Raw genomic sequence first — 24,724 nt, forward strand, 5'->3', positions numbered from 1 at the left:
CTTGGTGAAAGTATATCGACTCCTCTCCTCAAGTCCTTCATATGAACTTTCCAATAAATGCCAGTTCCAAATGTTTCTTCTCTGAGGCTCATGCGGGCTTGCACTATAGTAGTGCTTAGTACGGCTTGAAGTAACTCAAAGAAGCGTCAAAGAAGGCATGGGAATTGACGGGGAAATAGACACCGACGCAAGGAGCTGATCTACTTGACTAGGTTTAAGTTTCAATGAAGCAATCCGCGTGTAACATATTGAATCAGTGGTACAGCAACTTATTAGGGCTGATCCACCTGAAACTTTTGCCTCTTTTTATAGACTCCAATACCGAGACGCACCAATCTCTGCCGGGAATTACCATTGCAATATGACGACCACTGCTTAAATTGAGAATAGTGACTTGAAGATACGAAGTAACTTTTGTAGCGGCTCTATATCAACCTGAAGAGGATTTATTTCACTTAGGCAAATAGTCTAAGCTTCAAGCTCTTTTTGACCACACCAAGGACGGCACCCCAGCTCTATCAGAACAAGCTTATATAAGAGGCACGTCATTAGTTACTGACCTAGACAATGCCCGGTAAACAAGGGAAAGCTTATATCGATCTCGAAAACACCCGCCTTCAGTCGGTATATAGCGGATAACTCACCCACCTACCACTTGAAGCCCAAACAGTCCAGATTAATGGAACTTTGATCTGCCTTATTCTCCAATTGGAACGCAGCCATCACCTCGTATCCTGTTCTAGTGCAGACGCCAGAAGTTTCCTGATCTGAACTCCCGTTCTAACGCAGATCTGTGCAATAGCTTCGTCCCTTGGTCTTGCGAGATGCTGGAGAGGATTATAATTATTATAGGCTCAACGTTGCATATATGGCCCGTATTTCCGCCCAGCCTACGCTCGATCGGTTGCGGTCTCATGATATAAACGAAATTCATCAAAAACGCCTGTAAATTTTCGTGAACAGGGGTATTCTGCGGTGAATCCCCGTGGGTGCTCGAGGTGACCCATTAAGGTTTGCAAGCCAAAAACCGATAGTCTCACAATGACGCCAAAGATTGAGGACCTGTTTGAAAGTTGGTGCACAACCTAAAATGCTTCCATGGACGGGAGCGAGAGGAGCAGTTCCTGATAATTTTCGTGTAGTGGATCGAGGTTGCATCCCCGGGCTCTTCGGCCTCTGACTCGTGTGTTGGGACTGCGAGCGGCCCGAGTTAAAGGTTGAGATTCACGGCGGAGTTTTTGCTGTGTTCAGCTCGTGAGGGGTTGCGGGGAGGAAGGAGGAGAAACCCGGTACTGGTGGGTCGAATCTGGCGGGGAAATGTTGGAGGGCGGAAAAGAGAAACGCCATCTCTCTCACCCCCCTGTTTTCTCGTGCGTTCCCGGTTTGAGAGCACTCAAAGGTTGAGGATCTCAAACGTGTGATTCTTACTTACTAAAGGGTTTGATTGTAGGTTTGTGGCTTTCTTTTCAGTATTGATTTCTTTGGCGGAAACTTGAGTAGCTTGGAGGATTGTCGGGAAGTATAATAAAGTGGTTTGCGTGAAGGATCTAGATCGGCGTATTCTCGATGCGTATTTTCGTTCCGGTTTGGAGTCGTATCGGAACTTGGGATTACATACGATGGTACTTATGGTGTACGCGAGAGTGAACTTGCGAGTACTTTGTTTCTACTTCGACTAACCTATTAGTTTACGATGGGTCTTTTTGTTCTTCGAGGCAACTGAAGGTAACTTGGAGGTACTGTAATATGATGGACATGGTTAATTCTCCCAAGACGACATGGGCCAGGGTGATGGCCGCACTTTGGAAATGTTCAGCCAAAATTCCACTGCAGGTGCAGACCGGAGCTGCCGATAGCCAGCTGCATGTCATGGTGAGATGCATGCTGTTATCAGTAAACCACTACAAAATCCTGATCCCACTCTACGTGGCTGGAATGTAGCTGGGAATATAGAGGTCCAACCGTCGGATACGTTGACAGACGATCTATGATAGTTTTCGTTTATAATTTTAAGGTTGAACGGCCTGCTCTGGGAGAGTGGAAACACTCGAAAGATTCCCAACCAGGTGTCCACAATTGTTCAAGTCATGCATAGTATCCACGGTGTCAAGGCAAAATTATCCGGTTTGTGCTCGGTATCTTGAGCATTTGTTGGATCTCGTGAAACTCAAGCTGTAGAATAATGGCGTTGATCTAGAGTTAACCCAAGGCTTTGAGCAATTCGCTCAAAGCAATCACAGGAAGATAAGCTTGACGAGCGTACTGTACGACTCGGCAACATACTGTAGTCATACAGGAATCAGGCATTGGAAATTCGCAGGGGTTCTTCTGGAGACCTGAAGCATCCCTGATATTTGGCCCTGCCGGTGATATCATCAGGCGCTGATCGACTCTCAGGTTGACATCTAGACCATGCCAATGACAACAAAAAAAGTCTGCATCACATCTGACAGTTAAATGATCCAATTATAGAAGAACTGATCTATGCCGTCATCGACCGCGCCGTATGAATCACGTGGTGAGAATATACACACGCACAAGCGGGTGTGATCGCTCTGCCCAATCTGCTGCACATATCTTTTGATTCAATCCAAACCAAAACAAAGAAAAGTACCGGTGTTGCCAGAAAGCGGTCATCATTTCCAACACACTCTCCTGCTAACTCTGCCCCGACCGGTTCGCCTATTTTCTTTTTCCCTTTCAGCAAATGCAGGTCTGGGAACTGGCCATGTCGCTTGCGTTGGTCGTTCAATCTCATTGGGCAGGACCTGAGCACTGTCGATCTCGAGGTCACCAGGTCTATGAGTTGGCAATTTCATCACACTTCGAATTCTTCCCCTGCCCCAGAATCCGGGATAACCTACTGACAAGTCGTCCGTGTCTCTTGGTGAACCTCGCTTTGTTTGCTTAGCGGAAATGCCGCCGATCGACGCAGTTGACGGCAGGTAAGTACTCCAGCAGCGTACCACCCTCGCATGATCCCCGGCTTTCGACCTTACATGGAACGCCTTACAGTTGGCATGGCTGACGGCTTCAACAGGCCCTGGCCCCACCTGGCAAAAGAGACGCTTGACGTTATCAGTCGACCCTAGAATCGTATTCGAAGGTCAGATCACTCCACCAGGTCCACCACGGTGCCACGAACCTCACCCCGTAATGGCTGGCACTTCATTTATGGGGTATATTTTCTGTGCGCCGTATTCTAGACCCCGGTCCATGTCGATCAGCGCCTCAAAACTGCTGATGGTGTGCTAAGATTGTTCCGGATGCTTGCACGCGCAGAGGTTTTGCTTTTTCTCCTCCATTCCCCCTGAAACTGACCCAACGGTCCGTAAATTTTCTTGATCACACGCTCACAATTACCCTTATTTTGACATAAATTAATATCCGCTGCTGAGTTGGCAAGCCCTCAGCCTCAACTTGTTGGCTTGCGCCACCGATCAATGACCAGTGGGACAGCATATCCCGCTTACTCAGTGCCAAATGGGTATGTATTTGACCTTGTTATACGTATTCTAGTCCTGCTATAAGTGTTGAGCCCTGTATTACCCTCCATGGTAGACTGAAGCCTGGTATCTTACATACGCTGTTTACTGGTTACGCGGACTTGGTATTGACGCAGGTACTTACTCTCTTGGGATTTTGCTACCATCCAAGTCGGAGGCTCCTGTCTTTCACCGTGGACGCTTTCAGAAATAACCATGTGACATTATGACTTTTTATCGTAATCACCCATTATTGCAACGTTGTCTGCTCTTGCTGACAGTTCTACTAGGGCGTTTGGTCATCATACTGTGGACATCATATTATTAATAATATCTAATGCTAACATTATACATATCCTTTTCAGGGCACGGCGCTAACTATGGTTGACTCTAGATAAGCTTCAGAAAGTTCACCATGTTACACGGCGGTAAAAAAACCGACGATAGGGACTGCTTTGATGGAACAGATCGGCTTCCCAAGGAAGGCTTTAATTAGGGCTCATGACTTTTCTGGGAAGCGTCGCTCCCAACCTATAATTGCTGGTTTCGAGGGACCGGAGAACATGGACGAGTAGTCTGTGGCAGGTACCCCTTTCTTGCCGTCTACATTGAATAGCTTCATGTGCCGCGCCATGGTCGCCACAATCACTCCCAGGTTAACGTAGGCAAACTTCTCTCCAATGCAGCGATGGCGGCCAGCGCCAAAGGGCAAATAAGGACTGGATGTTCCTTTGGACACAGTGCCATAGCCGTAGTCGACAATGTCCTCTTCATCCTCCTTTTCAACCCGGTTCTCCCAGCGATGGGGATCCCAGCGGGATGCGTTGGGGAAGTACTCGTCACTGAGAGCGGTCACACCAGGAGATGCTAGTAGAACGTGGTCTGCGGGGACGACGTAAGGTGTGCCAGGAACCGGCATCGGGTTCTTGACCTTGCGCATGAGAGAGTGAATGGAAAGGTGTAAGCGCAGAGTTTCCTTGATGAGATTTTGATGAAGGGGCAAAAGATCCAGATCGCGGTACTGCAGTGGCGGAAGGGTTCTTCCATCCGGGCTGAGCTTTGTGATTTGCTCCTGATAGAGTTCTTCCATGACTGCAGGCTCAGAGGCTAGTCGTAACATGATCCAAGAGCTGATAGATGACGATGAGTGCTGACCTGCCATTAGTAAAGTGATCATCATATGGGCGATCTCCTTGTCCGGCAGAGGCTGTCCATTCTTGTAGGTACAATGCATGAGGTTCCAGATCATGTCCGAGGTCTCTCGGTCTGGGTTCTTGCGGCGCTCGTTAATGATATCCATATAGATCTCCCTCATGCGCGCATGGGCTGCATCCCGCTTCCGGTTACGCGGCAGCGGTGCCCACGGAAGCATGAAGTTGATCGGAGTGAACCCCCGATCAAGGTCATGATACAAGTCTGCGAATTCTGCAGTGAGCTTTTTGCGAACCTCCTCGCCTTGCAATGCTCGACCGGCAGTAAAAATAGTTATTTCAGCCATGGCATCCGTGATTTCGACCCTGCCAGATGTCCCTTTGAAGTTGGGGGATGTCTTGAGGTAGTCAAGCACTTCTTTTTCAATCAATGGTACATGCGACTCCAGTGCCGCCTGAGTAAGGCCAAACTTTATGAATTTCTTCTGCTCCATAAGCTTTGAATTTGGACAATCATACACAATGTCGGAGCCAAAGACTGGCGTGGTGAGCGGGCTATAGATCTCCTCGGCATTGACATCCTTCAGCTTGCCATTGAGAATGAATTCGTTGCCTTGAATGCCCAGATACACTGTGATCTTTCGACCAAGCAATATGAAGGTAAAGATGTCGCCATACTGCCAATTGGATTAGTAGCGGGCTCCGTACAACATTGTGGAATGAACATTACGGCGGCCGACTGACCTTTTGTCTGCAAGAAAAGAAAAACGCATAGGGGTCCATCCCATAGGTAACGGTACTACCCAGGAAAGGGATCCAGTGGAAAACAAGGGGTGGATCAGTCTTATTACGGAAGAGGAGCTGGCGCAACAGATTTAGGACGATGATTGCCAGCAGGCCAGCAGCCGCGTAGGCGCTGACGAGAGTGAAGGATGCCATGCTGCGTGAGAAGATCATGAAGACAAGGACGAAGAGGAAGGGAAGTGCGAAGACCCAGAAGATTACCGACTACTTTAAGGAAATTAGAGAGGCCACATGGATCTACCTTTCACAATGTGTATGCCTAATCTGGATGGAACCCTAACCAGCAATCATGAAGAGTCAAGGATAGCCAGACCATTACTAAACAGAAGCACTGCCCCTTTAGCAATCGGAACCACTCCAATTCTGCTGACACCACCCGGATATGCAATGCGATATACCTAGGTGACAGTGGGCCCCTATATTGGAGTACTTGGCATCGGCGGATGGGTTGGCATCCGAGTCGGACCACTCCAGATGCCCTAATTGATCAGCAACCCCTTGCAGCTTTAACGACGAAGAAACCCAGCCGGTGAATGTATACATATTATGTACACGGCAATTGGTTGATTGGACAACACAATTTTCATTTCTTTCGGGAGTTGCTATCTTTACTAGGTTGTTCTTGTCCTAGTCTAATATCCAGGTCCCAAAGCCTCGAAGTCTGCAAGGTACTGCGTCGACTGGGGCTATGTATTAAGCCATAAACCTAGGAGTGCTATAGATATTGTGTCGTAAATAAAGTGCTGAGATGCGACGCTTCATGAAGTTTACTGTGGATATAGTGGCTGGGAATGAGCATCTTGTCTTTCCTCTGTGCAGGCTGTTCTTGAACTACGGAGGCTGGTAGAACTATACTCTGAAGGATGTCCTCGATACTATTTCCGTATATGATTTCTGCGAAACTGACTTGACTGAATAGATGGCCATCCAGCCGCAGGAAAGCATCCAGCACCGATCGCCGGTAGTAGTATCTTTGGTTGTAGCTAAAGGGCTTCTTTGATAATCGTTCATGTCATCACATGAAGATCTTACACTCAGTGATTCTGGCCATCTCAATGACCAAGAACATAAACCTATTGCAGCTGCTGGGTATTCAGGTCAAGAATTACTGACCTCTATGATGTATAGAGTTTATGATTTTTTCTGTATGATACAGTATGGTACACACATATTCTAACAATTGATGCTACCCGTTTCCTGCACGGCCTATCTTTCCACGCGCCATGGGACGATTGCCAGCCCATGTTCCTACTTCTAGAACTACTTTATCGATACTCAACAAAGAAATTTTTGCAGACAAGAAACGATGGTTAGATACGTCCCGAAATAGCGACTGAAGACCCCTATAGAATTGGACGAACTCTCCACCTAGAAGCTAACGACATACTTCTGTTCCAGAGTTGGTAGTAAATCTGACCACCATTCTTCGTATACGGGTGGCTTGATACACTTGAGGCATCTAGAATGTAGAGAGCAAGTGGCGTGATCCAGAGGGTGGGTTGATGATAGTAGAAGTTCTATAAGATATCGTGGCACGCCCATGTTCAGAGGTTTTTACAGTAGGCAAAAGGCGAGATGGTTAGAATATCCCTTTGAAACCTAACTTGGAGATACTGACTGGAGGCAAAAAATGGTTAAGACCTGACAATTCAGTAACGGATTCTGTCAGTTTGCCGACCAGGATAAAAATAGAGTAAATTTGGCCACTGCTTGATGGAGTCAATCATTCCTTGGGATAAGAGATGTACCACATCCAGAAAATGACCTTACTAGTGCCGTGGAAACTCGATGGGGCTTAATCGAGAACAGGAGTTCCTGACCTGGGACTAGTTCGTATCTGCAGCCCAATGCACTTGGACCTTGAGTCATTTGCACTGAATCATCCGAAGTCACGAAGAGTCATGGTGGCGCTTCTCCATTTCAGGACTAGCTCCAGAGGCCCACTTTCCAGCGGCAAGGTTGAATGACTAAGCTCATATAGCTTTCCTTTCGCAAACTATCTAGTACTCGAAGTCTAGTACTATTTATCCAGACGCCTGGTACGGGTCCGTAGTAGCTTCTGCTCACTGTGCCGTCTTTTTCCTGTGTATATTCTGGCTGCCACTTAGCTTTGAATGAACGACCCTTCACTTGCAGCCGGCAACATGACCAGCACAAGTTCAACCGCCGCCCAGAGGCCAATCTCGAAGGCCGAAAGCTCAAATCCCCGCGAATTCCAGATAAACCAGCTGAGGCGACGTTTTCGTCCAACTGAGAGCACGGATGACGTAGGAACAACGCTGACTTTCGGGATGGCCCCTTCGGACCCGGACTTTCCCTTCGAAATGGACAAGCTGCAATGCGTTTTGCATGTGCCTCTATCATATCCTGGTCGTGAGAGACCCACTTTGAAAGTGACCAATTCCGAAATGGGCAGCGCTTTCCAGGATAATATTGCACGAGGATTTGACGACATTGTCGACAGCACTCTGAGGAGTGGTGGCCGTGCGACTTTGTTAACTTGGATGAATGCGCTAGACCGACACCTTGAGCGTCTACTCACGACTACAGAAAGAGGCCCCACGCTGAAGTTCGTACCAAATGTGGGTAGCAAGCAGAAGCCAGAGAGCCAAGCGATTGTGGAGGGGGTGAAATCTTTGGCCGTGTCTACCCCAGCGAGTACGCAAGACACGAAACCCAAGTCATTACCTGTGCCGGAGGCTCCCTCTCGGATATATACCGCGGAGGAGAAATCGCAGGCTGAGAAGAGGAGAGCTGTTGAGACTAAGCAAATTGAAGCTCGTCTTGGAAGACTGCCTTTGTTCCAGAAATCAAAAGATGGGCTTTCATTTGTCATTCCTATCCAGCCTCCCAAACCCGACCGGCTACCGATTTCGATCCGTTCTGTGAAAACAGTCAAGCTATTGGTGCCCCTTCTGTATCCACTGGAACAGAGCTCTGTTGAGCTTCAAGGCGTTGATCGTGCAGAAGCGCGGCCTGTTGAAGTGGGATTTGCGCAGTGGGTTGAAGGAAATTCAAAATTGAACCTGATGTCGCAAATCAATTACCTGACGGCCAATATGCATAACTTCGCTAAAACACCACTTGAAACTCCCCAGGAGCCCGTTTTTGATGCATCACCTGAGCCTTTTACAGGCTCTAAAGCTCCTGAAAATACATCGACGACGACAAGAGGCCCGACGCTAGAAGACAGACCTCACGTCCATGTCGTTCCACGACCTCCAGAATGGACAGTGGGCGAGCGCAGCAGCGAGAGCGAAGGTACGGACATGACCGAGTCCGAAGACGACTTTACAGGCGAAGATGAAGAAGATGGAGGGGCCCCAGTGCCAGCGCTCCCGGAAACCACTGTGGAACGTGGTGTTGCCCTTTCTTTCCCCTTCTTGGAATTATATGGAATTGAACTTTTAGAGCTTGTCGGCCTCTCAATCACTGTCAAATGTGATCGATGCAAGGAGCAGATGGACGTAAAGAACGTCGCTCAGGTCAAGGACAAGGCTGATGCATTATCTCCCAAAGTTGAGTCGTGCAAGAAATGTGCCAACACTATGAGTTTTGGTAAGGTTTATTCGAACAGTACATAATATAGCGGACTGAACTAATCACATTCAACTAGGCTTCCGTCGACAGTTGATACATCCTAATTCAAACCGCGCCGGCTATCTTGACTTGGATGGCTGTACTATCGCCGATCTTCTTCCTAGCAGCTTCATTCCAACATGTGCTGAATGTTCGAGCTCCTTCCCTGCACCCGGTGTTGTTGCAGTCCGTGGTGAGAGTGCATCGGCGTCATGTCGCCAATGCCATCGCAAGATGGTATTTAAGCTTCCTGAAGTCAAATTCCTCAGAGTAGGCTCAGCCGCATTCACTTCTCGTAACCAAGCACTGCCAAGAAAGAAGCCAAAGGAAGCCCTCGGCATTGTTGCTGGTCAAGAACTCCCCCGTCGTGGTCGCTGCTCGCACTATGGCAAAAGCTATCGCTGGTTTCGATTTAGCTGCTGCGCCAAGGTATTTCCTTGTGATAAATGTCACGATGCGGAGACAGACCACCCAAACGAACACGCGAACCGTATGATTTGTGGCTTTTGTTCCAGAGAGCAAATATACCGGCCTGAAAACTGCGGCGTCTGTCGTGCAGTTCTCATAGGGAAAGCAGGAAGTGGATTCTGGGAGGGTGGAAAGGGCACACGCAACAAAGTATTGATGAGCCGGAAAGACCCACGGAAGTACAAGCGTCGGCCAGGCTCAACTCCGGGAGGTTCTTCTTCGAAGAAAAAATGATAAGGGTGTCGAGTTGGTTCGTCATATGTGCATGCCAATACCTTGGTGCACTGGGCGCTTTGTATACATAGAAATAACGAAACGAACATAATGTTGCAAAATGAAAATACGATTAGATGCTTCGTATACTTATAATTCACTGTAACCATAACCTTAGGCAAACATGCCTTTAAAATCACTAGAAGGCAGCGTGTACATACGAGACTATCACATTCATAGAAACAATTTTTGATATAGCCATTAGAGACGCTAATCTAACATGCGCAACAACTTGACAGAAATACACTTGCTGGAAGAGATGTAGGGTAGGTATCAAGCAGAAGCAACAATACAAAGGCATAAGTCATTCACATCATCACCTCGCAGCCCTAAACAAGATTTCCACGAAGCTCCTGCTCACGCTCAATCGCCTCGAACAGCGACTTGAAGTTTCCAGCTCCGAAACCCTCGAAGTTGTGTCTCTGGATAATCTCGATGAAAACAGTCGGGCGGTCCATCAAGTGCTATAATAATTAGCATACGACCATTACTGAAGAAAGCGGATCTGATCATCATACCTTAGTGAACAACTGCAGAAGATATCCATTCTCATCAAAGTCAATGAGGATATCCAACTTCTGGATCGTCTCGAAGTCTTCGTGAAGGGTCAGGCCGGCCTTCTTCAGTCGGATCTTCACATCGTCGTAGTAAGTGCTGGGGACCTTGATGAATTCCACACCGCGAGCCTTGAGGTTTGTGATGTCTCGGATGATGTCGTCGGTCAGGAGAGCGATGTGCTGCACACCGGCACCGTTGTAGAAGTCGACATATTCTTCGATCTGAGACTGCTTCTTGCCCTTGGCTGGTTCGTTGATGGGCATCTTGACGATCTCGTTTGGCGAGGCCATCACGATACTCTTCAGAGCGGAGAATTCACTACTCAACTGTTAATTAATCGCCTTCTAGAACCAATAAGGAAAGCTACTCACGTGCAGATTTGCTTGTCGTCGACGGACCAGAAACGGTGGAATCCGAGGGCTTTCTCGTAGCTGCGATTGTTTAGCTCTTGAATAAATAAAATGAGTAAGAATGGAGGACAACTTACTATTCGCAAACCTTGTCCATCTCATCCCAGTCCTGGTTTCCAACACAGTGGTCAATGCGGTTGAGGTGCACACCGGGCAAGAATTTAGAGACAGGGTCCTCTGCAGTCTCGAGGCGGTAGCCCGGGAGGAAAGCACCGCGGTAGTTGCTCCTCTCAAGCAGTGTATGTGTGGTCTGGCCATAGGTCTGGATAGTAGCCACCCTGACCTCGCCGTTCTCATCCTTCAACGTCTGCGGGTTTGACACGGCCTTTGCGCCGTTGCTTACTGCCGCGTTGAAGACGGCATCGACAGAGTCAACTTCGAACGCAACATCTTTGACGCCATCGCCGTGCTGCTCCAGGTGGTGGTGGATTTCTCTCAGTTGCTCCTGTTCCTCGCTGGAGAAACGGTCGATCTGGTCGATAGAGCGCAGAGGCGAAGTGAGGATGAAAGTGATATCTCCGTTGCGGACGACGTGAGAGCAGATGCTTCGGTTGCCTGTTTCGAGACCACGGTAGGCGACGCGCTTAAAGCCCATGCGTGTGATGTAGTAGGTAGCGGCTTGTTTGGCGTTGCCTACGTACCAGTGCACATGGTCGTAGCCTCTGTAGCTGGCGAGGGAGTTTCGGTCGGTGGGAGGGGGGCTGGTGGAGATAGGGGCCATGGCTGTTGTTTTCTTGTTCTTGTTATACTTTGACTTAAGGCTTTTGTGTCTATAGTAATACAAGTCTGATTGAGTCTGAGTTGAGAAGTGTAAAATGAACCAGTCGTTGATGCTGTCTTTATATCAACCACGACGAATGATAATCATCTTAAATACAATTCGACTCCCAGCCGTGGATTGGTCACCGGGTATCTTGCTAGCCCACCATTTCATTGAACCAACACCTACATCGCCTATGAATAATGATGATTGCATTCTTCCCAATGATACATCACCCAATTCGGTCAGCGAGGTGATGGCAACTTGGGGCTTGCGTCGGCTGTGGACGGGTGTTGCATGGAAAGGGTCGGCTGGACGCGGGTATCTCGAAATAGCCGGCGTGCAGATGACCCTGGGTAAAACATCCGCCACAATGACGATGAAGCTTATCACGGCTTCATTCGCTTTAATTAATGGCACTATACCGTTTTCATTCTTCATCGATATACATAATCTGGTCCTACATAATATCCGCAGTACAACACCTGAGATATACAATCCCTTGTATCAAGTCCTCCTGCTACACTTACTCACGACCAAAACCAAACCATCCTATCTACATCTATACTTCATCAAATCACACAAACCAATTACCTCCAATCAACAGAACCCCAAAGAAAAAAAAAAAAAAAGAAAAAGAAAATGGACTCAATAACAATCTCTCCCACAAAACCAAACCTAACAACCAACGACTCAGCCGTCCTCCAAGCCCTCTTCGACGCCGAATCCTCCCCTTCAAATGGCATCACAATCAACCCATCTCTACCCCCCTTCCCAGCTCACCTAAACATCGACCCCACGCTCCACGAAACCCTCAAGGCCCGCGAAATAACCATCGTCCGCACCCTGGCATCACCCAACCCGACCCCCGAAACCATCCAATCCGCCATTGACCAGCTCTCCACCCTGATAACAGAACACCCAACCTACCCACCCGCCTACGTGAACAGAGCCCAAGCCCTCCGCATGCTCATCTCCACCCACAATGGCAGCCAAGCAGAAGAAACAGAAACAGACCTCTTCACTCCACAAAACGCAGAGACCGTATCCTCTCTCCTGTCTGATCTGGGCGAAGCGATTGGTCTTGCGACGCCGCGGTCACCGGCGGATCCTGTCTCAGAGGTCCAGGCGCGTTTACTGGCTGATGCGCATACGCACCGGGGGTATTTGTTGCTGAGGTTGGCGAAGGTGAAGAAGAGTGGTGAAGCGTTCGAGGGGACGGGAAGATGGAGCCAGTTGGATGCGGATCGGTTGGAGGAGATGGCGAGTCGGGACTTTTTCTTTGGAGGACGGTTTGGGAACAAAGTTGCTCAGCAGTTGGCTGTGCAGACGAATCCTTATGCGAAGATGTGTGGGGCTATTGTTAAGGAAGCGTTGAGGAAGGAGGTTGAGGGGTGATGGTTTTCTTTTTGTGTTGTGCATGTGTATGTGTGTAGCTTTAGCGTTGTGTGTTCAATGTGGATTTGTTTTGTTGTATTATTAAATGTGAACTACCGTTATTCTAGATTCAACTGGGATAGACGAATTGTAGCGATCAAGGTTTAACGAGAGCATGTAATTCAATTGCTACACCATAGGTGTAGCCACAAAGCCACGGCATCGGCCGAATCGAGGAAGTAGATTTATCTAAGTTTGAAGAGTGGCCGTTATGGGTTTGTGGATGTAAGACTCTTATGACGTGAACATAATATGTGAATATAATATTAAATCAAGTATGTCTTATTTAAGTAGACCAGGTATCAGTGCTAAATTGTCAATGAATGTTTACACAATATGCAGTACATCGTTTCCTCATCACGAATGCAACCTCAAGCCTTGTTAGGGTTCTTGAAGTGTCTCTTCAATGGCCGCCAGCTATGCTCGTTATACTCTTCCTGTACCTTCTGGCACGTCTTGAGACCCCACTCAGATACTCCGACCATGAGAGAACTATTGAAATTAGTAAATGAACAATACGAGTAACTCACAGCGAGAACGAACCTTTCGAACATGAATGCCATGCTTCCATCGCCGACCTTCTGCGGCTTCAGTTCAGCATTACTGGCCCCCTCGAAAGCATCGGTGTCGGGACCGTGCGCGCTCATGACGTTATGCAAACTCGCTCCGGCTGGTTGGAAGCCGCCGCCGGTTTTCGCATCATAATTACCGGAGATAAGGCCCATGAACTCGGACATGGTGTTGCGGTGGTACCATGGCGGACGGAAAGTGTTCTCTTGCACCAACCAACGTGGTGGGAAGATGACAAAGTCGGCGATGGCAGTTCCGACATGGTCAGAGGGGCCAGTGAGGACAGTGAAAATAGAAGGATCGGGGTGATCAAAGGAAATAGAGCCGATGGTGTTAAAGCGACCTAGGTCATACTTGTAAGGGTAGTAGTTGCCGTGCCAGGCGACAATGTCGAATGGAGTGTGATCCTGACGAGCGGAGAAAAGGGTGTTGTTGAATTTGCTGTACAGGCGGTACTCGGATGGTTCCTCCTCATCATCAAAAGAAGCCACAGGGGCTTGGAAGTCACGCGCGTTGGCGAGGCAGTTCGAGCCAATGGGACCAAGTTCTGGGAGTTGATAGTGACCTTGGTAGAGCTCACAGATGTACCCTCTTACTGGGCCAGCTGGTAGAGTTACACGGTATCTTGAAATTGCAGTAGTCAGGTTACTGCTGGAAACATAGCGTGGGAGAAGGGCTTACCTGACACCACGGGGGATGACGCAAATCTCATTTGGGCGGACGATAAGTCTTCCCAATTCTGTCTGAATGTCTAGCACACCATGCTGTGGGACAATTAGGAAATCACCATCCGCAGAATAGAAGGCCTCCTTTCCCATGTCTTTTCCAGCCGCGTACATCAGAATTCCTAGTCCTTGTTTCAAGGTGGGGTCTCCGGAGCCTGCGATGAGATGCAACCCATGCACCCAGTCCACAGTCTCATCCAGGTCGAACGGGTTCCATCGCAGCTGATTGGGAATGTGGTGGAGCTTAGTGGTCTCGGTGGTCATATGAGTGTGATAGGAGTCTCCGTTTTCGACCTTGAAGTTTTCGTGGGCTGCCGCGGGGATGATCCTGTAAACCCAAGTTTGTTTGTTCTCATGTCGAGGAGCAGTGAAGGCTGTTCCAGACAGCTTTTCGGCATATAGACCATACGGAGCCTTCTGGGGAGAGTTCTGGCCTACGGGGAGGGCTCCTTCGATGGCTTCCGTTCTGCGAGAGTTAATTCCGCCATCGCAAATTCCGCAGTCTAAGATACATACTCATGATAAGAATCAAATCCAGTTTGATAGGAGTAAGGGTCTGGGTGTGAGAATTTGGTGACCGGCATGGTGTCGATGCCTGTTGTTTGCTGTATATGTTTTTCTTGCGTCGAATGAGAAGTAGTACAGGAGTTTGGACCTGGTAAAAAATCGCAACCCTCGAGATGCGGTGTGTGCCTCGTTTTATGAGACTAACGGCGGTCGCGACCTGCCGGTAGTCACGGACATGATCGCGGGAATTCAAACTATTGCGCAACATTGACAATGCAACCAACAGATCATAGCCAAAGTATGAAATTGCGGGGAGGGACCGCGGAATTGGGGGGCAGCAGAGCTGGCGCGCAAACAGCCGGGGATAAGCGGTATTGCGGTTTGGTTCCGCGGCCACCCATCGGAAATCGTCCCTCATCTGCCAAACACCCAGCTGTCGCAATCAAGAGATGAGGGGCAGACTAAGTCAAAGCAACTTGTTTTTAACATCGCTTTCTTCGCCGTCGGAGCTTTTCACATGAGCACGTCGCTGTGACTACCTTCTCTAAACATTCGAGGTTTCTCATCTCTTCCATTATAACCGGAACAATGGCATCGTGGCTTCAGATCCCTAAGAACTCGCCATTCTCGCTGGCGAATATTCCTTTTGGAATTATCTCTTCAACTAAGAGTACCTCTCGTGTGGCTGCGATTGCTATCGGTGAATATGCGCTGAACCTGAGCACTTTTGCCTCGTCGGGGGGCTTCGCGCAACTGCCTGACTTCCAACCACATCTCAGCGTTTTTAGCCAGCCCACCTTGAACGCATTCGCTGCTCTAGGTCGCCCTGTGCACCGCCAAGTCCGCGAGTATATCCAGAATGTCTTCCGCGCGGACACCCCATTTCCTCAGGTCCTCAAGGATAATGCCTCGTTGCAGAAGGAGGCCCTCTTGCCGTTGTCAGAGGTGACCAACCATGTGCCAATGCAAATCGGCGACTACACTGATTTCTACGCCGGCCTGAACCACGCTTACAATGTCGGTGTACTGTTCCGTGGACCAGAGAATGCCTTGCAACCCAACTATAAGCATCTGCCCGTCGCATACCACAGTCGTGCCTCGTCTGTCGTGCCTTCGGGCACACCTATCCACCGTCCCAATGGCCAGATCCTGGCCAACCCAGCCGCTACACCTAAGCTCCCCACCTTTTCCCCATGCAAGAAATTGGACATCGAACTGGAACTGGCTGCATTCGTCAGCAAGCCCAACGATCTCGGAAAGCCCATTAACATCAATGAAGCCGAAGATCATATCTTTGGATTGGTGCTCATGAACGACTGGTCGGCCCGTGACATTCAAGCCTGGGAATACATTCCTCTTGGGCCATTCAACGCAAAGAACTTTGCCACCACGATCACCCCCTGGGTAGTTTTGTTGGACGCATTGGAGCCCTTCCGCGCCACGGGTCTGGAACCTGGTGACCGGGACTCTCTGCTCCCCTACTTGCGTGAGAAGCGCGCAGCCAACGTTTACGATATCCCTCTCGAAGTCGAAATCACCAACGCGGGCGGAAAGCCAACTATCATCTCCAACTCCAACGCAAAGAACCTCCTATACTCGTTCCCCCAGATGTTGGCCCACCATACCATCACAGGCTGCAACATGAACCCTGGTGACCTTCTCGGAAGCGGAACAATCTCTGGCACAGAACCCAAGACCCAGGGCAGCCTCCTTGAGCAGACCAATGGAAAGAACCCGCTCAAACTGGATGATGGATCTGAACGTCTGTTCCTGGAGGATGGCGACACTATTGTCCTGCGCGGGAAGGCCGGCACAGAAGGAAACTATGTTGGGTTCGGAGACTGCACGGGAACCATTCTTCCGGCCATCAAGCTGGAATACTAAGTTCTAGCCTTTATGTTTCTTTCCTGTTTGTAACGCTCCAAAATAAGTGAGATTGTCTGTCACGAGATAGCTATGAATAAGTATCCAAGAACATATGAGATCCATATACATTCTGTCGTTATTAACCCGTAGAAATCGATCAAGTTCCCCATATCACAAAACACGACAATACAACCTACGAAGATTCCTTCAAGCGAAACTCCTCAGGTGTATCATCCTGAGTTCTCCAATGCGCCTTCTTCACCGCATCCTCCTTCTCCAACCGTTCCGCAATCCGCTGGATAGTAGGATACTCGGCCAAATTCACGCCAGAGCGCTGTGCCCCCCACACAGCAGGAAGCAAACACACATCAGCCATAGTCACAGTATCAGCAACACTGAATACACCCGCCGTCCGTGAAACAATAGTTTCATAAGCGCGGAACCCATCCTCAATAAGCTCCTTTGACCACGTCTCTCGATCGAATCCCAGCGGGCCAACTCGCTTCAAAATCTTCAGGTTCGTAACCGGCTGCACATCGCAGCCAATGATCTCGCAGAGGGTGCGAACGACCGCACGGGACTCCGGGTCCGAGACCGGTGGGAGGAGAGCGTGGGATGATGCCGGGGTGATTTCTTCCAGATATTCGAGCGCGGCGAGGGATTGTGTAATGGTCACCGTTGCGCCCTGGGATGCCGGGCGCTCGACCACAAGGGTCGGAACGGTGCCGGAGGGGTTGAGGGCGCGGTTGGCGGGGGATGACTGCTCGCCTTTCAGGAGGTTTACAGGGATGGAGGTGTAGGGGATTGACTTGAGGTTGAGAGCGATGCGGAGACGGGCTGCGGAGGAGGATCGGAAATATGTGTATAGGGTGATTTTGGGAGTTTCGTCGGTCATTTTGAGTGTTGTTGTCTGTTAAGGTGACTTTGGGCTTAGGGCTATATTGTAGCTTGTAGGTGCTGTATAAGTGGTTTCTTAAGAGGGGTATGTTGTGTCTTGGATGTGGGAGAGATAGGCTACCCAAATAGTAGAGTTTCTACGCTACAGCAATTTAATACTATTTGAGGAATATACATCAACGTAACAAATTAATACTGGGTTTAGACTTCCGTTACTGCGTCTCATCCTTGACCACGGTTGTTATTATACTCGATGGTCTTGTCCAAGGCAGGCGGAACTGTTCCGCTAAGGTGATATCCGATTCTGAGCGCAAGAGTTTCCGCTATTTTCCGAGGTCAGTGTTCGTCTTTGTTCAAGGAACTTCGGGAGAGCGGCATCTCTACTGTGTATATTGCTGTGAGGCAGTGCAGTGCCTGGCCATCTGGAGAATCCTTGAGTATAATTTGTTTTGATATGATTGCGGCGGTAGTATGCAATGACATCATGGGCTGTCAGCTGCGGATATACCAACGTTTAGCACATGTAATCCAGGGGAAGTATTATGAGAATCTATGACCTTTTCTTCTTCATTTCTCTTCACTATTTCAGTTTTCTTCTAGCCAAATGTGCATTTTTCAGGCTTTAACACATTAAAGTTACCTAAGTAATAAAACTACATATTCAAAGCCATGTGGCCGCATTATCTTTTTACTTGCACTTGACGAGTAATTAGTAGTTACATCTTGGTGTGAAAGTACCTGACCCTAATGCAAATAAATTACATGTGATGCGTCAATCCCACAGAAGTTTATGCTTCCTGCGCGACATTGTACATCTAAAAGGGGAACGATGCCACTGTTGGGGTGAAGCTAAAGTAGGGGCGGGTATTTTCACCCTCTTCCTCGGCAACCAGCGGCTATTTCGCCAACCACATTCCAACATCCGCAATATCTTCGAAAAACCAAAAACCCGGTTTACTCAGCCATTTGCCTTTGGCTCCTGCGTCCGGCCCATTGTTGTCTCATAACCATAATCAATATCTATCATGTGATTGGTTGATTTGCTCCCTGTGAGAATGGAGGTCAGGAGACAGTCCCGCAACGGACATGCTACATTCCAGCGTACCTACAAGGCATGTCTTGCCTGCCGGCAGCGAAAGGCGAAATGTGAGTTAGGGACAGGTCCGGATGGTCTTGCATTAGGGCCACCGTGCGCAAAGTGCAGGAGGGAGCAAAGGGAATGTGTGTTCAGTGAGAAGAAGGCATGGGAGAGACAGAAGAAACGAGGTGAATTAACCCGTCCTCTAGGTTAGACCATGTCTAACACCGCATAAGGGCAATCGGAAGAAGGTACACCGTTGCCTGCAAGGGCACGTCCTAGACTATCCAGCAATCCCGGGATCAGTAGGGACGAGTCACACCACGTTTTAAGTCACGGTCCGAGTCCACTTAGCTATGCGGAGCAAAACCAGGATAATGGCGATAGTACACTTCAGTCGTCCCCAGCAGAGGGTAGCCAAAGGCGGCGGCAATCCACTTCTACCTTAGCGAATTCTATGATGCGCACTGTGGTGTCTAGTGGAAATGATGCTCTCAACATCCTTTTTGAGGCTGCGGCCGCCCATAGCAAGGAGCATGGCAATGGTTTAAGCGAGTCGAGTACGCCGTCACGAAATGCGCGAAGCTCTACTGGTCGCTCCAATAACTATGAAAGCTCATTAAACCAATCCATTGTCCCTCCCGAGGTCCTGGCCAAAGCAGCGCAGCCCGTAGAAGTCTCCCAAGCGTCTAAAGAAGTCCTTAGTGTCTGGGGAGCATGCCGCTTTGTCCGGATGGGATGGTTCACTGCGAGAGAGGCTGTCACATTTATTGACCTGTTCGTATAACCAGTTATTCTAGTACTATTAAGGCGCCAAACTGACTGACAGTTCAGTTTTTTCAAGAATATGTCGGACCTGTCCCCGATATTAACTGATTATTATGCAGACCACAATAATCATCGCTGGCTTGTCTCGCATGATCCAGTTTTATGTTGTACTATCTTGATGATATCCTCTCGTTATCACCTGTTGCCAGGTGCAGGTGGTGGGTCAAGAAACTTTTTCATTCATCATCGGCTTTGGCAGCATTGTCAGCAACTGGTCATGCGGCTTATGTTCGGACAGGAGAAATCTTCGCAGTCCAAGGTTCGAAACATAGGGACGATCGAGGCTCTCATGTTAATGTCAGAATGGCACCCTCGATCCCTCCATTTCCCTCCAGAAAGCGATGGCTGGGACTTTGATCTTACGTCAGTTCCCCCGGAGCCGCAAGAGCTTGAGGATTCGTCCTCTACAAATCGATGGTTGGAGGACATGATCGAGCCAGCACGAAGATCAGACCAGATGTCTTGGATGCTACTGGGTTCAGCTTTGTCTCTTGCGCACGAACTGGGGATTTTCGAACTTGACGAGAAGAAGTTGGGTTATGCGTCTGGTTACGAGGGATTTATATCTGGCGAACAGATCAAACTCCGCAGGCAGCGGGTGCAGCGGCTGTTATACGTGTACATCAACCAACTGGCATGGCGAATAGGTTGCGTATCGCTTATGCCGCAAAGTCTGAACCATGCTATTCTAGGGCGGCGGGCAACTAAAGAGCTAAATCAAACCGGCGATGAATGGCTGATTTTCATGGATTCCTGGATGGATCTGACAAAACTGGCAAAATCGGTCACTGATATGTTCTTTCCGACCGTCTCGTTTGCCAGACAGCAACTGCATAGTGGACGGTATATTGAATTGCTGGATCATTTTCGTCCGATACTGGACAAATGGAAGGAAGAACATCTTCAAGTACGATGTATGTGAATCTGGTTAAACCTAGAGTCTAATCCCCACCGAAATAATTTTTGCACCTATAGAACTAACGTAATATATAGCATTCAAGAAACAGTACTTTGATATTCTCTTCATTGAATATCATTTTGTCCGAGTCTATACGCACTCCGTCGGAATGCAAGCAGTGGTGGAGCGGGTGCTCGCGGACAGCGATCCTCGCGCAGAAGAAGTCCGCGCGCTGAACATTGACCCGATTGACTACGAATACATTCAGGAAGTCATTGATGGTTGCTGCCAGATACTACAGAAGGTAATCCAACTGGCTGAGAATGGGGTATTACGATTCTGTCCCGTCCGGATATTCCTCCGTATCACGAGCTCCTCTATCTTTCTGATGAAGGCTCTTAGTTTGGGGACACGCCAATCGACGTTGCGAGAGTCACTGGATGTTCTTGAACGAAGTATACAAGCGTTAAGGTCGAATGCCTTGGATGATATCCATTTGAGCACTCGCTATGCTGCGCTGTTAGACATGCATGTCGCGCGTTTGCGACGGAACCTACTGGCATCGTCAAAGACTGTCAAGAGTAACCAGGGAACAGCCTCGAGGCCTTCCATGGGTGTTTCATCGAGCACAGATCACGGTAACAATACCCCTATGATGGATATTTCAATGTCACAGAACATATCTGATATGGGGTATATCCCGTCCCTCAATGATATCGCGGCCGATGATTGGCTTTCTTTACCATTCGATCCATCGATGGCACCATTTGGTATCAGTAGTGCAGGACAATTCCCTGCATATGAGGGAGGAGCTTTGAACTTTATTTGGAATTTGCCGTCTTGAGATCCGCTCAAGATGAAGCTTGCCACATGACGTGGAACGTATGTACATAAATGTAAACATCTTTCGTAGGTTTTGGAGAAAAATTTGAACCATGGGCTGTTCCAGCATAAGGCCCAATAGAAAACAAAGACAACAAGGTTTTCTTTTCTTATTGCTTTGCCACACCATGTCGAGGCTACGGGAAAAGTCGTAGTTCTTTCATGCACCGCGAGAAAAGTTTGTTTTGATACGAGCGGAAATCGGGGATGTTATCTGCACGTGACCGCATTCCCCCGTCCGAAGTCACGTTTTCCGGGCGAAAAAACGCCATCTAAAAAGATTGCTGCGATCCGCCATCTTGCTCCATCGCCGACCTCATTGTCCCCACACAAGACATCTCATCCCGCGGTTTGACGACTAGAAGACGTTACTTGACGACACTATATAATCGTCAATACATACGCCTTCGATCCCATCCTCCCTCCAACGAGTCACAACCTACCCGGGTCATCAGCAACCGCTCGATCCATTGACACATCGCATCTCACGGACCGTGTAGCTTGTCAGGACAGTAGCTACTCGTGCTTACGGACATACCGCCCGCTTAATTTCATCTACTCGTCTCTTTATCTCTCTTCACATTCGCTATGGATCACTCCAGAGATCCCTGCCCCTGGGTTGCCCTCAGCGACTTCGGTGGTGCTTTCTGTATGGGTGTATGTATCCGAGTCGAGGTCCAATCGCACTCACTTGCAGGACTATCGAGCTAATAAGATGAAACTATAGGCAATTGGTGGTGCAGTATGGCACGGTATCAAGGGTTTCAGAAACAGCCCCTACGGAGAGCGTCGGATAGGAGCCCTCACAGCCATCAAGGCTCGTGCGCCCGTCCTCGGTGGTAATTTCGGTGTGTGGGGTGGTATGTTCTCGACATTCGATTGTGCGATCAAGGGAATCCGTAAGAAGGAGGACCCTTACAATGCTAGTATGTGTACCATATTTCGCGATATACTGGACATGCGGGATGTCCAGTTCGTGGAGAGCCTCTGACTAATTGATGTTCTTTGGTACAGTTATCGCTGGTTTCTTCACTGGTGGTGCTTTGGCTGTTCGTGGTGGTGTCAAGGCTGCCAGAAACTCTGCCATTATGTGCGCTGTTTTCCTGGCTGTCATTGAAGGTGTCGGTATTGGTTTCCAGAGAATGATGGCAGACAACACAAAACTAGAGGTGAGCTTGATCTAGCGTCTTCTTTCAGGATCCGCTTGGATTCTAGATTATCCGCTTGCATGAGTTGAAGCTAATTTGGTGTGTTTTAGCTCCCTCCTGCACCTCCATCTGGCGACAAGGTCGCTGCTTAAATCAACCCCCAGCTACGATCCCTCCTTCCCGAATCCGATCTATATGCTATATTATTATCACGTATCTCTCTTCTCAGGTGTTGGGTGTGGTCATCATTTCTGGGGGCATACTATAGAGGTTGCTATTTCTATTGTGCTTCTATCCCTGCTCTTAATCCTCTTGTATTGTTTTAGCCTGGTTTGTTGGAGTGCACAGCATTGCATTCGCATGTTCATTACGTTGATGGAGGGAAAAGAATCTTCGACGCTGGTCTTGGGGTTTCCAAGGCTGGACTTTCTTGTATATTAACTTCCGATAAATGGTATAATGTGATATCAGTCTTCTATACACTGCAGTCTACCAAAGGCGATTCTCAGATGTTCCCCTCCAGAGTCCACTAAAGACATCACTGAAAATGAGGAAGGCCAGGAACAAGAAGGAATTAGATGCATAAGACCAGCTTATCTCTGGTTATCGGCGGGTAAGTCATTCCTTCTAACCCTAGATTATTCCGAGATAAGAAGCCAGAAACAACAAGACTAGTACCCCCAAAGAATCAATTACTCATTATCAGACAGTACAGCCAGCATTCATTCCAGTCCCTCCAATCCAAAAGGACCGACCGAACTCTAACCCCAAACCCTGTCTCCAACCACCCAAAACCTGCATATAAGAACCCGCTTCCCCGCAGCCAACTCACAGTGCTCCATATCACATCCAACACACCAACATCAAGAAAATAGAAGCAATCCAACTTCGAAATGGCCGAGCCCAAACCCAATTCCCAACAAAGGAAACCACTTTTCAAACCAACCCTAATAATCCATGGTGGCGCAGGCGCCCTCAAAAGATCCACCCTCCCCCCATCCCTCTACAATCAATACCAAACCTCCCTGCTCACCTACCTCCGCTCCACGCACTCTCTCCTTAAGTCCGGCTCCACAGCCCTCGATGCCGCAGTCCACGCCGTAATACTCCTCGAAGACGATGAGCTCTTCAATTGCGGTCGCGGAAGCGTCTTCACCACCGCCGGAACCATTGAAATGGAAGCCTCTCTCATGGTGACGTCCCTCGTCTCCGATGATTCTTCCCCCGATTACCCAGGGTCGATCAAGAGGGGCGCAGGCGTCATGGGGTTGAAGAACGTTCGGCACCCGATTCTGGCCGCTAAGGAGTCACTCCTACGGACCGGAAATGGCAGTCAGGACGGGGGCAGCATGCATTCGCAGCTTGTGGCGCCGTATGTGGAGGAGAAGGCTAGGGAATGGGGACTGGAGTTCATGGATGATGAGTGGTTCTGGACGCAACGACGGTGGGACGAGCATCTACGGGGTTTGCAGGGGGAGCCTGAGCCGGTCAGTTTCAGTCAGGGGACGGTTGGGTGTGTTTGTCTTGATATGTGGGGTGGGGTGGCTGTTGCGACTAGTACTGGGGGGTTGACGAACAAGTGGCCTGGGCGGATTGGGGATACGCCGACTTTGGGGGGTGGGTTTTGGGCGGAGGAGTGGGAGGTTCAGTGTGATACTGTAGATGATGGTGAGGGGGCTGATGGGGGAGGGTTGTTGGATGGGATGTTGGGGGATTGTTTGTCGTTCTTTAATAGCAGGGGAAGAAGTGGGGACTATGTGTCTCTACCTATGGAGGTTCCCCTGGAGAGGGGACTAAAGGAGAAGATGGTGATGTGTTCTAGTCCGGAGAATAGAGTCAAGAGACGGGCTGTTGCTGTTTCGGGTACCGGGAATGGGGATTCTTTTCTGAGGGTTGCGGCGGCAAGGACGGCTTGTGCTATGGTTCGTTTTTCGGAGCGGATGCCCACGCTGGCTGATGCTGTTACCGCGGTTGCTGGGCCGGGTGGTGAGTTGCAGCGTTCGGCTGGGAGGCGTTGGGGGCTTACCGGGGAGGGTGGAGGGGGTATTATTGGGATTGAGGCGGAGGTGGAAGTGGATGAAGATACGGGAGTGCCTGTATCTGGGATGGAGCTGGGACGGGGTAAGGTGGTCTTTGATTTCAATTGCGGAGGGATGTGGAGGGCGTGGGTGGAGGAAGATGGCGATGGGAACGATATGGAGAATGTGATGGTCTTTAGAGAGCCATACTAAGTAGAACTTTGTAGACCAGACTTTTATTTGTAGATTTGTGGTGCTATTCTGTATCATTCTTGTTCATGTTTGATGACAGGGCCCGTAGCCCGATAGAGTCAACTTCAAGGCAGAAAGACGAGAAATACCGGAAAGTAATACCATGATAGAAACAAATGCTTTAACCGCC

At 49.0% G+C, this 24,724-nt stretch overlaps 10 protein-coding genes across 10 annotated transcripts; 6 read left to right on the forward strand and 4 right to left on the reverse strand.

Annotated features, from left to right (window-relative positions):
* Positions 1–3,984: 3,984 nt before the first annotated feature.
* F9C07_2988 (14-alpha sterol demethylase Cyp51A) lies at positions 3,985–5,593 on the reverse strand (the record flags this gene model as incomplete). Its single annotated transcript, XM_041289631.2, has 2 exons — positions 3,985–5,313; positions 5,381–5,593. 2 exons carry the CDS (start codon positions 5,591–5,593, stop codon positions 3,985–3,987), a joined length of 1,542 nt encoding a protein of 513 aa, XP_041142684.2.
* A 1,493-nt stretch (positions 5,594–7,086) lies between these two features.
* Positions 7,087–9,997, forward strand: F9C07_1234837 (CHY zinc finger domain protein). The gene is made up of 2 exons (XM_041289625.2): positions 7,087–8,998; positions 9,057–9,997. Exons 1-2 carry the CDS (start codon positions 7,555–7,557, stop codon positions 9,719–9,721), a joined length of 2,109 nt encoding a protein of 702 aa, XP_041142685.2. The 5' UTR covers positions 7,087–7,554; the 3' UTR covers positions 9,722–9,997.
* A 92-nt stretch (positions 9,998–10,089) lies between these two features.
* On the reverse strand, positions 10,090–11,449 carry F9C07_2986 (putative 4-hydroxyphenylpyruvate dioxygenase; the record flags this gene model as incomplete). The annotated part of the gene is made up of 4 exons (XM_041289632.1): positions 10,090–10,224; positions 10,279–10,636; positions 10,690–10,749; positions 10,806–11,449. 4 exons carry the CDS (start codon positions 11,447–11,449, stop codon positions 10,090–10,092), a joined length of 1,197 nt encoding a protein of 398 aa, XP_041142686.1.
* Positions 11,450–12,043: 594 nt separating this feature from the next.
* Positions 12,044–13,177, forward strand: F9C07_2277402 (uncharacterized protein). The gene has a single exon (XM_041284691.2). The coding sequence runs from the start codon at positions 12,131–12,133 to the stop codon at positions 12,884–12,886; it is 756 nt and encodes a 251-aa protein (XP_041142687.1). The 5' UTR covers positions 12,044–12,130; the 3' UTR covers positions 12,887–13,177.
* On the reverse strand, positions 13,178–15,013 carry F9C07_2277403 (putative homogentisate 1,2-dioxygenase). Its single transcript, XM_041289633.2, has 4 exons — positions 14,737–15,013; positions 14,177–14,686; positions 13,469–14,119; positions 13,178–13,417 (listed from the first exon to the last, which is right to left on the reverse strand). The coding sequence occupies exons 1-4, from the start codon at positions 14,802–14,804 to the stop codon at positions 13,297–13,299; spliced, it is 1,350 nt and encodes a 449-aa protein (XP_041142688.1). The 5' UTR covers positions 14,805–15,013; the 3' UTR covers positions 13,178–13,296.
* On the forward strand, positions 15,014–16,713 carry F9C07_2277404 (fumarylacetoacetate hydrolase FahA). Its single transcript, XM_041284692.2, has one exon. The coding sequence runs from the start codon at positions 15,316–15,318 to the stop codon at positions 16,609–16,611; it is 1,296 nt and encodes a 431-aa protein (XP_041142689.1). The 5' UTR covers positions 15,014–15,315; the 3' UTR covers positions 16,612–16,713.
* Positions 16,714–17,686, reverse strand: F9C07_2277405 (maleylacetoacetate isomerase maia). The gene has a single exon (XM_041284695.2). It carries the CDS (start codon positions 17,486–17,488, stop codon positions 16,787–16,789), a length of 702 nt encoding a protein of 233 aa, XP_041142690.1. The 5' UTR covers positions 17,489–17,686; the 3' UTR covers positions 16,714–16,786.
* F9C07_2277407 (Zn(II)2Cys6 transcription factor) lies at positions 17,687–21,393 on the forward strand. The gene is made up of 4 exons (XM_041289626.2): positions 17,687–18,756; positions 18,805–19,345; positions 19,403–20,310; positions 20,390–21,393. Exons 1-4 carry the CDS (start codon positions 18,546–18,548, stop codon positions 21,136–21,138), a joined length of 2,409 nt encoding a protein of 802 aa, XP_041142691.1. The 5' UTR covers positions 17,687–18,545; the 3' UTR covers positions 21,139–21,393.
* Positions 21,394–21,497: 104 nt separating this feature from the next.
* Positions 21,498–22,809, forward strand: F9C07_2979 (putative mitochondrial inner membrane translocase subunit). Its single transcript, XM_041289627.2, has 4 exons — positions 21,498–21,833; positions 21,904–22,102; positions 22,191–22,345; positions 22,435–22,809. The coding sequence occupies exons 1-4, from the start codon at positions 21,765–21,767 to the stop codon at positions 22,474–22,476; spliced, it is 465 nt and encodes a 154-aa protein (XP_041142692.1). The 5' UTR covers positions 21,498–21,764; the 3' UTR covers positions 22,477–22,809.
* Positions 22,810–23,217: 408 nt separating this feature from the next.
* On the forward strand, positions 23,218–24,555 carry F9C07_2978 (putative asparaginase; the record flags this gene model as incomplete). The annotated part of the gene is made up of 1 exon (XM_041284693.1): positions 23,218–24,555. The coding sequence occupies one exon, from the start codon at positions 23,218–23,220 to the stop codon at positions 24,553–24,555; it is 1,338 nt and encodes a 445-aa protein (XP_041142693.1).
* Positions 24,556–24,724: the final 169 nt, after the last annotated feature.

The sequence above is a fragment of the Aspergillus flavus genome, chromosome 2 (genome assembly GCF_009017415.1).
Source record: "Aspergillus flavus chromosome 2, complete sequence".
Taxonomy (NCBI): domain Eukaryota; kingdom Fungi; phylum Ascomycota; class Eurotiomycetes; order Eurotiales; family Aspergillaceae; genus Aspergillus; species Aspergillus flavus.

Excerpts from the sequence above, each read along its gene's own strand:
- F9C07_2277407 (XM_041289626.2), top strand. The coding sequence starts at position 18,546 with ATGGAGGTCAGGAGACAGTCCCGCAACGGACATGCTACATTCCAGCGT. Across the intron at positions 18,757-18,804 it reads GGAGAGACAGAAGAAACGAG|GGCAATCGGAAGAAGGTACA; the intron begins GTGAATTAACCC and ends ACACCGCATAAG. Across the intron at positions 19,346-19,402 it reads GCTGTCACATTTATTGACCT|TTTTTTCAAGAATATGTCGG; the intron begins GTTCGTATAACC and ends CTGACAGTTCAG.
- F9C07_2277403 (XM_041289633.2), bottom strand. The coding sequence starts at position 14,804 with ATGCCGGTCACCAAATTCTCACACCCAGACCCTTACTCCTATCAAACT. Across the intron at positions 14,687-14,736 it reads GGATTTGATTCTTATCATGA|AACGGAAGCCATCGAAGGAG; the intron begins GTATGTATCTTA and ends TAACTCTCGCAG. Across the intron at positions 14,120-14,176 it reads GTCATCCCCCGTGGTGTCAG|ATACCGTGTAACTCTACCAG; the intron begins GTAAGCCCTTCT and ends TGCAATTTCAAG.
- F9C07_2277405 (XM_041284695.2), bottom strand. The coding sequence starts at position 17,488 with ATGACCGACGAAACTCCCAAAATCACCCTATACACATATTTCCGATCC.
- F9C07_1234837 (XM_041289625.2), top strand. The coding sequence starts at position 7,555 with ATGAACGACCCTTCACTTGCAGCCGGCAACATGACCAGCACAAGTTCA. Across the intron at positions 8,999-9,056 it reads TGCCAACACTATGAGTTTTG|GCTTCCGTCGACAGTTGATA; the intron begins GTAAGGTTTATT and ends ACATTCAACTAG.
- F9C07_2277404 (XM_041284692.2), top strand. The coding sequence starts at position 15,316 with ATGGCATCGTGGCTTCAGATCCCTAAGAACTCGCCATTCTCGCTGGCG.
- F9C07_2979 (XM_041289627.2), top strand. The coding sequence starts at position 21,765 with ATGGATCACTCCAGAGATCCCTGCCCCTGGGTTGCCCTCAGCGACTTC. Across the intron at positions 22,103-22,190 it reads GGAGGACCCTTACAATGCTA|TTATCGCTGGTTTCTTCACT; the intron begins GTATGTGTACCA and ends TCTTTGGTACAG. Across the intron at positions 22,346-22,434 it reads CAGACAACACAAAACTAGAG|CTCCCTCCTGCACCTCCATC; the intron begins GTGAGCTTGATC and ends GGTGTGTTTTAG.
- F9C07_2277402 (XM_041284691.2), top strand. The coding sequence starts at position 12,131 with ATGGACTCAATAACAATCTCTCCCACAAAACCAAACCTAACAACCAAC.